The sequence below is a fragment of the Helianthus annuus genome, chromosome 9 (genome assembly GCF_002127325.2).
Source record: "Helianthus annuus cultivar XRQ/B chromosome 9, HanXRQr2.0-SUNRISE, whole genome shotgun sequence".
Taxonomy (NCBI): domain Eukaryota; kingdom Viridiplantae; phylum Streptophyta; class Magnoliopsida; order Asterales; family Asteraceae; genus Helianthus; species Helianthus annuus.
The window spans coordinates 151,923,271-151,932,779 of record NC_035441.2 but is presented as its reverse complement, the minus strand read 5'-3'; the positions used below and the strand labels follow the sequence as shown (position 1 = coordinate 151,932,779).

At 38.3% G+C, this 9,509-nt stretch overlaps 1 protein-coding gene across 1 annotated transcript; it reads right to left on the bottom strand.

Annotated features, from left to right (window-relative positions):
* Positions 1-2,822: 2,822 nt before the first annotated feature.
* Positions 2,823-3,641, bottom strand: LOC110879128. Its single transcript, XM_022127544.2, has one exon. The coding sequence runs from the start codon at positions 3,579-3,581 to the stop codon at positions 3,132-3,134; it is 450 nt and encodes a 149-aa protein (XP_021983236.1). The 5' UTR covers positions 3,582-3,641; the 3' UTR covers positions 2,823-3,131.
* Between the last annotated feature and the right edge of the window lie 5,868 nt (positions 3,642-9,509).

The window sequence follows — 9,509 nt, the reverse complement described above, 5'->3', positions numbered from 1 at the left end:
GAACTCATCAACCGTTTCGCCTTCCTTCATTCGCGAACTCTCAAGCTGCCTTCTTAATGTTGCCAGGCGAGCCGCTCTTACCCGATCTACACCCAAGTACCGTGTCTTTAGTCCATCCCACACTTGCTTGGGATTGGTGTAACTAGCCATCTGCAATACCAATTGTTGGCGAACAATTGCTATAATGGAACACGAATATGAACACAGTGATTTGTGGGGACTAAAACCACGACTCTTTTCTTTTTTATTAACTCAAAAACTCTTAAAACTAAACAATACAATTGACCTATTTATACTAAAGGTAAACTTGCTATAGAAGAAACCTAATTCTACTCAAAATATAATAATTGAACAATAGGAGATAAACATAAACTATATTTTTACTAATCTAATTATCTTCATGCAGACTTCATATTCACGCAACCTTCAACCTTTAAGTTATGAAAAGATTAGTCCCAACAAATTTCGCTTTTTAGATTAGTCAAAACTTACTTTCGTTTTATTCCTTTTTTTCTTTTTCAGATCGCATCTCGTTAGTTTTTTATCATCCTAAACTTTTCTATCTTTAAACCATCTTTCAAACAATGAAAATGATTATATCTCGCATCCCTCCACTCTTTTTTAATAAATAGAAATTAAAAAGATAAACTATAAACTATATGGAAAACTAGATAATTAACATCTTTACTTAAAACATATAAAATTATTTTAATATTGAAAAATTATGTTGCTCGTGATTGTGGCTTGAATTAAAATATAATATTTCAATAGATATTTAAGGTTTTATAATTATTTTAGTAAATTTTTATATTATATATAAAAGTCTGTTAAAATCTTATTAAAATATTATTAATTGAATTCATCTTTCAATTTTTTATTGAAACATCTTTCACATGAGCATCCTTAATAACTGAATTAAGAACATTTTAAAAGGAATCACATATTGACGTGTAAACAGGCAACAAGCTACGCATCTTCAAAACATAACTTTTATAAACGGTCTATTAAAATCTTATCGAATATGGCCATTTGTTTCTTCCCGGTTTGCATAGCTTTCCGCTTGACCATCCAAATCTTTCATCCCGCATGGGCGGTACCGTATGGGTGAATGAGTGATGTGGTGTTGGACCTGTTGGTGCGAGTACCGTCACACAATCTCACCATCCCTATTTTGTTGAATACGACGAGGTGTAAATAGATGAAAACTTTAAACTCTTTACGAAATTACAAGGATAAACCGATAAGGTTTGTATAAAGAATACATAAGAATGCTTTAATCACCTAAAAGGGAACATAACGTTTGATTATTTAAAAATTAGTGCTAGATTGGTATGGATTTAAAAGAAAAAAACAAAAATATGTCGTTTCCATGAACTCCACATCTCCCATATACATGGGAACCAGCTGTATGAGATTGTACATATCGAAAATCTCAACAAACCAATAAGTACAACAGTCCACACTGTGTGTGTGTGTGTGCATACCTGCATCTGAGTCATGACTCGGTAACACTCAATCTCTATTTCACTTTATGTATTCTACATTCTACAATAAACACACACTATGTGTATTCTAATTCTACATACATGTACATATGATACATGATACATCCATGCATGCTTGCATATGGTATATGTAGACTCGCAATCACATTGTCCTTTTGGCTACATGCAACGTTCAGTTCACAGCTGTAATGAAAATGAAGTTTTAATAAAGCATTTGTTGTAATCCCACGCATTGACAGATACCATCTACATTAGGGAAAATTACAAAAATAGCCAAGAAAAATGTTGACTTACCAAAATAGCCATCTCATGAGTCTTTGGAGAGGGGCATCACTGATTACGAGAGAGCTTATGCCTCTGCAGGGTCATTCATGCGTCCACCAATGTAGAAGTGACACGTGTCTTAGTGACATCATGCGTCCAATGCGCCCGTGACTCATCCCATGCGTCCGTGACTCATCCCATGCGTCCGTGACTCATCTCATGCGTCCCTGACTCATCCCATGCGTCCCTGACTCTTCCCATGCGTCCCTGACTCATCCCATCATCCCATGCGTCTCTTTGAGGCATCCCATGCGTCCGTGACTCATCCCATCATCCCATGCGTCTGTTTGAGGCATCCCATGCGTCCGTGACTCATCCCATTATCCCATGCGTCCCTAACTCATCCCATGCGTCCCTGACTCATCCCATGCATCCCTGACTCATCCTATGCCTCTGTGACTCATCCCATGCATTCCATTTTTGTACTTGTTGCTTCATCCATGCACGCATCCATATAAAAGAATTAAGGGGCATAAGAAGGGTGATGCCCCTCTCCAAAGACTCATGAAATGGCTATTTTGGTAAGTCAACATTTTTCTTGGCTATTTTGGTAATTTTCCCTCTACATTATCTTATCATACCATTCGATATTTTCAAACCGACTTTCGAAACTTCCAAATTCGTTCCACTTTAAACCTATCTATCATCCGTTGAAACAAGAACCGGTTTCTTGATTCTTCTATAGCGCGTTTAAAAGCCGAAAAAACTGTATATTCAAACTCTATCTATTATCATTATTATTGTTTTGAAGTACAATACTTTTTAAGTTTTTATATAAAATTGCTTTCCAATTTCCAAATATATACATTACAGAAAATTTGATGAAGATTGTGTTATGTCGCATTTTATACCTACCCTCAAATCAAGATAACAATCCAAACAACTTCTTATACATGATGTATCAAATATTAAACAAAATCTTAAAAACTTTTTCCTTATTATTGTTCACATTTCCCTTCTTGTTAACGTAACTTGCCCACCAAACAACACTAATTAATTCTTGTGATTCACGCAACGTACTTAATTCATCATGCATGATTTCACATCCATTGAACCTACTAAATGCAGGATAATTTTTTTTAAATTTGAATAAAAATATAAAATGAAGATTATGAAAGAGAGGAAGAAAAAAAAAAGTAAACTCCCGAATGTGAACTGCCCGTGATTAAAGCAATCCATAGATCTCACTAAAAGAATCACCCTTACTTCATACGATATTTACAACAATGCCACCGTTAAAAATATTTTTTTTTTTAACTTTTACTTTTACTCCTACTCCACTTTACACCAACTTATTCTAAACTACTCCGGAATAACACTCAACGACATTGCGGTAACACTCCGTCTCCTTCCACCGCCACCGCCTCTCCTCGCACTCCTCTCAAACCCACCCGCATCCGCAACCCGACCCGAAATCTTGTTAAAAGTCAAGTTTTTGTGACGGCAACTGGTCAATGCAGAGCTGGCTTTGACAGCCAGAGCCGCCATTTCTTCCGGCTGAAGCGGGTGTCTGAGCTGACTCAATGGCAGCGCGAAGTACAGCTGGCCAAGCTGCAACTCCTCATCGGCGCTAACGGCGGACAAGACGTCGTCAAACTCCATCTCATCGGAGTTACAAATAAAAGTTGAGGGGTTGTTTTGTAAAACGTACGACACCTTAACTGGATACGAGAATTCTTGTAACCGGCCGTCGTGAGATATTAGTTTTGCCGTCAGTACTGACGTGGACTCGCATGAACTGCAAATACCCATGTATTGTTATGTTATGTTGTGGATATATGGTGTAGTGGAGTGAGGTGGTGGATGTGTATATATAGATATATATAGGGGTGGGGGTGTTTATGGAGGGCAAAAGTGTAAATAAAGGGTGAAGTTTGAGGAGTTAATTACAAAGGGCGCAAAGGTGGGCCCAAGCAAGCTGTAAGATGTGGATGACAGCGGAGAAGATGTGTCCTTAAACAATGGTCCATGATTGTTGAAGAAATTACGAAGGGGGGACTGGTTTGTCATTTTGTCGTATTTGCGTGTATGTATGTTGTTTTTACTGTCATGGTAAAGATGACGTGTGCAGATCGGTGTAATATATTGTGAAAATTGATATTTTTCTACGTAAGCTTTTTTCCTAACAAAAGAAAAGAAAAGGTGTTTAACGAGATACACGAATACATAATACAAAATAATATAAAAAACTTAGTGTAAGAATTTTGGTTATTTGCTATTAATAAAAGTTCGGTTATTAAAAAAAATACTAAGATACAAATAAAAGTTAATAAAAATATGTCACGCGAACCTGAAACTGAGACAAGTGTGGTAAAGAGCCAAGACTATGCCATCGAAACACTATTCTACGAATGGCATTGACAGATGACAGATACTTGTTCAAACGCTTTATTGTAAGGATTGATTGTGGAACCAACCCTGGTGTATTCAAACATTTTAAAACATATAGTCAATTTTTCAAACCAAAATCATGCGGGTGTATCTATAAGTTCACAGCTTCACATATGATGTCTTTTGGCCTGAGTAACATTTTTGTGTAATTAGTTGAAATGGTCAAATGATCTTAGCTTAATAGACGAATGATATTATTCCATATATAAATTAGCAACTTATATGTGCATTATGAGTTGTATATTGTGTTTTGGGCATTTTTCAAAAAAAAAAAGTTGATTTTTTTACTTTTAACCTAAAGATTTTTACCTTTTGCAATTTTAACCCTACATAATTTGTTTTTTTAATTTTAACCCAAAACTTTTCATTATTTGCAATTTAACTTCACAACTTTTGTCACTTATACTTTTCTCTTTCGCAAATTTTCGTTTTACGTATACTTTTAATTTTTTCGAGTTAATACGACGTACCGTGCATGTCTGATTCAACGTTTTTACCTCTATTTTTCCATGTTTGATAGGTTCGTAGCAACACGCATATCCTAGGTCGAGTCAGTGTTTGTGGTCGATGACAGTTGTGTGACATTAGTACTATTTGACACCGTTTTACGCCTCGTCGCAACGCGGGGTGTGCTTTGGGGGCTTTTCAAAGAAAAAATGGTTATGCATATGATGGTTGTAACGTTGGCTTTGGGGTTTTAAAAAAAATTGATTTTTTTACTTTTCACCAAAAAGTATTTTATAAATTAATTTTAACCCAATACTATTTGTTTTTTTTTACTTTTAACCCAAAACTTTTTATCTTTTGCAATCTATCCTCATAACTTTTTTTTACTTTCAACTTTGGTCCTTTATAGTTTTCATTTTCCGCAAATTTTTCGCTTTATGCTTGGTTCTAAATTTTGTGACTTAACACATCGCAACGTGCGTCTTTGGTTTAACGTTTTAACGTTTCGTTCTAAATTTTGCGAGTTAACACGACGCAAGGTGCGTGTGTTGGTGAAAGTTTTTACATCGTCTATTTTTCTCTATTTGACAGGTTTAACATAACGTACGGGTCCTAGATCGACTTAGTTATTAATAAAGAATCCCCGCCGCATTGCGGCGGGTCGCAACCCTAGTTTTGACAATTTTCTTTGTTTTAATTGTTAAATGTCGTGAGTAATTAGAGTAAACATATCATATGGATGTGCACTGTTAAGTCATATTAGTTAAAGCAGTTAGTTTGATTTACCATGTTTGCATACAATAGATAAGTGAATTAAAAAATGAATAGGAAAAAACAGAGAAAATGATATGAAAAAATATTTAAGATAATGTCAAGACAATACACGAGTTAGAAATATTTTTAGACATGTTTTAGGAGTACTGATGTTCTTGATCATTTGTGCGCCTAATTCATCATTCTCCAAGATAAAGACACTATGACATTATTTACATCTTATCATTAGGTCAGGAGGTGTGGCTTAATTCCACCCTGTCACCTCAGCCACCATAGCGCCCTAGGGCTCCATCGACCACACCACCGGGAGTGGGGGGGGGGGCACGTTAACGAGCAAATTTGACATTTTTGAAATTGATGGTTTTTAAAGGGGGCGCTATAGTGTAAAGAGGGGTTTTATACCACACCTTCCAAGTTAAAGGAATGGGCTTTAAAGCCCCCTGTGTGACGTGACGTTGATGTGCCGCTGAGGTGGCGTGATAAAGCCCCTAGAGGCTTTATACCACACCCTCCAGCCTTAGAAGGATAATTTAGCATAATCGGCTAATGGTATATATTTTTTTCATATACCAATTAAAACATGAGCGATTTATACTCCGTATTTGTTTATAAATTAACACAAAATTTTAACTCAACGCATTCGGGATTTTTTTTCCCAATAGCGCTACTAAGTTTTGATATTATGATAGGTATTAGCTTGATTTTTTTTGGTAGACTTAAGTTAGATTGGGATGTGGGTTAGACTCAAACAAACTCTAATCCCCAATTCTTTATACTCATTAAATTTACACAAACTCTAATTCCTAATCTTTTGCATACAATGAATGGGTCAAATAATGAAATAATGAGCAATTCAATAAGAGAGCTCGAATAGAAGACTGATGGGTGGAGCAAGAGGTCAAATTTATTCGACTAAATATGTTAAACTAACTATACAGCCCAATGGTGGAGGTGGGAGGGTTTAACACGCTGGCGTGGGTTCCCGCCCGGGTGGTCGCGGGTTCGAGTCCACTCTGGCACCAATATTGGGTAATTCCAGTGCGGCTGGACCTTGGGGGGGGGGGGCTAGGATTCGAACTCGTGTGGGGGTTCAATTCTTGAAGGGTGTGTACCGCTGAGCCATTAAAAAAAAACTATAACCTAAAATGAAAAAATTAGTACATTCAAATTCAAAACATATAATTCTATACTTTTACTATAAAGTTTTTACAGGCTAATAAATTACGTCAAGTAACCAATTTGACACTTAAGAATAGTCATAAGTTGACTTGGGAAGATTTATCTACTTATCACTAACAAATATTAACACTAGATTCTATATTTTTTAGATATATATTCATCATAACCTCCATTCTGCAAAATTTGGCACTTATGACTAGTAACTTTGATCTACTAAAAACTATATAAAAAGAACATGTTTTTGATGGCTTTCAGATTTTAATGAAACGTGGTTTATTCATCCTTAAAAGATATCACTTTAATTTTCCATCATGGTTTTTAATACAATAAGATTTTAACAAATCTTTTCAACTAAGATATCAATAGGAATATAATAATACAAAACGACACTAAAAACTAAGGGCTCGAGGCAAAAGTGCACTTTCCTCTCCAATTTAAAAGGTACACAGAGTTTGAAAACTTTTAATACCTTTATGTTTTATTTATATATTCAATACATCATTATTTGGTGCAACTTTATATTGTTGGGATCATAATTGGATCATTTTATTACAGTTCAAATATCAAAACGTCAAACTTTAATGGACCACCTCCATTATTGTTTTCAATCATATAATCTTTAGATGCATTTACCTGATTTTGTAATTGTTTAGATATATAATGAGACTAAAATAAAAATGGTCGTCATTGTGATGCTTGAATATGTGTATAGTATTTGTGTATTTCGTAGTTCTGGATTCAATTGGGAGAGCTAAATGAATTGTTACGTTCACGCGTTGGCGCAACACCCTAACATCTAACATAATAATGCGACATTATATACGTAAATTATACTCTATTGAAGGGGTATGGTCCCAAAAGCCGCGTAAACCTTCCTAAAAGTCGCGCGCAGGATCATACTCCTTAATCAAAAACATGTTCAATTCCAACCTCGCGCAGGTTACTCCAGCATTGATTGACCTCGTGCGGGGTCTAAACAAGAGAACACATTAATTTCGATACTTAGCTTTCTGAATAACATCCTACAGCGACTATGATCCTGCGCGGGCTAGCTACGTGCTCAGTAGAGGCCGCGCAAGACTTGTAGCGCATGTACACTTCAGAGAGTACAAAAGGTACAAGTGGCAGATAAAAAGAGCCAATCCGCGTCCTTCAGACCCTGGTCAATCGTGCTCCACGATCGTCTGACGTGCAGGAGACAAAAAGTACTCAAGGACACCTACGTGGCACCAATCATAGGGCAAAGACATCTGTCCCACGATCTCCACTTACCTGCTGATGGCAGTGAGACAACAAGGCCGACAGCAGTGACACGTGGCTCCAATTACGGTGCGCCAGCACCGGAAAACTTCTAGAAGCCACTAACGGTCGACATTAGCGAGACAAGGAGCATATCCACTGCGTTGTCACTTTGCGGCCAGAGGCCCATCAGCCCACATCCTCTACACCTCTCCGGCTATAAATAGAGACCTTAGTTCACAGGTTAATTCATTCTACTACCTCTACTCTCACTCTTAATACTTGATTATCCTCCCAATGGCTTATTCTCACGCCGGAGCCCGGTTAAGAGGGAAACCCCCACATTCCCCTCTTAACGAGTAACGGTGTTCTGTTTTGCAGGGTTAAACATCAAGTCGGAGCTCAGATAATTCATTTAGAAGATTAACCACTATGGTAGTAACATAAACCAAACTGATTAATCTCATAATTAGTTCAGTGTTTCTTCATTGGCGCCCACCGGTTTTTCTACAACCATTTTCATCTTCTTTTTTCTGAGTTTTCGACATCTTTCTTCCTTCGATCATGGCTGGTCAAGGAACCATTCCCGAGTTTGGTTTCGGAGCAAACTCTAACGGGGCGTTGGGCGAGGGAATCCAAAACATTCAAGCCCAACACATTGAAGAGATTGGTGAAATCGAAGTAACCAACACTGGGAGCCCGCGCGGGAGCATCACCCGCATCACTCAGACGGTCACCCCAGGAAACAACGGTAAACGACCTTCAAACCCAACACCGCCTCAAAATGTTTCGGCACTGTTAGGGCTACCAGAAGGCGAAACTCCAGCCTCATGGTACGCCAAAAATATCGCCACAATCAACGCAGCATACCAATCTCTGATTGCACAGCAAGCAGTCTTGATGGCAGAACCGTCCTTGGTGACTCCTCAAAGTCAGGGGGCACGCCAGATACCCCACCGTCAAATCTCCAAGGCAGAATCAACAGGCCTCCCCCTACCAGACGTCTAAGCGTACATGACACGCGCGACACAAGGGGAGAAACGGAAAGTTACTACGACTATCCGTCAAACCTTCAAAGAGGTCTTGTTCATAGCCGGCTTACGCCGCGCAACATGAACAACGAATGGGAGGAGACAGACCCGAATGATCCAACTTGGGAAGATGACGAAGGCTCGTCAGTCTTCAACCGCTTGCAGAGGAATCATGAGTACTTCAAACCAAGACAGCACGTCGGGTACACAGAAGAAGCTGAAAGAGATTTCCGCCTGGCCTACCGGCCAGCGGAAGCTGCGGAGCATTCGAAGTTCATCCCAAAAATCGCACTCGTGCCGCTTTCAAGAGAAAAGTTACCTCCGACTGTCGGGAAGTTCAACGGATTGACTGATCCTGATGATCACGTCAGAACTTTCACAAGCGTAGGTTGCATGGGAGGTTGGAACATGCCTATGTGGTGTCACTTGTTTATTCAAACTCTTACCGGGGCTGCTCGTGCCTGGTTCGACAGCCTTCCACCGGGGAAGATTAAATCATGGGTAGATTTCAAGACACAGTTTTTGAGCTACTTCAGCCAACAACGACACTACCAGCGCGACACAGCTGAAGTAGAAGACATCTAGCGAAGAGATGGCGAAGGTCTGGAAGATTTTATCA

Excerpts from the sequence above, each read along its gene's own strand:
- LOC110879128 (XM_022127544.2), bottom strand. The coding sequence starts at position 3,581 with ATGGGTATTTGCAGTTCATGCGAGTCCACGTCAGTACTGACGGCAAAA.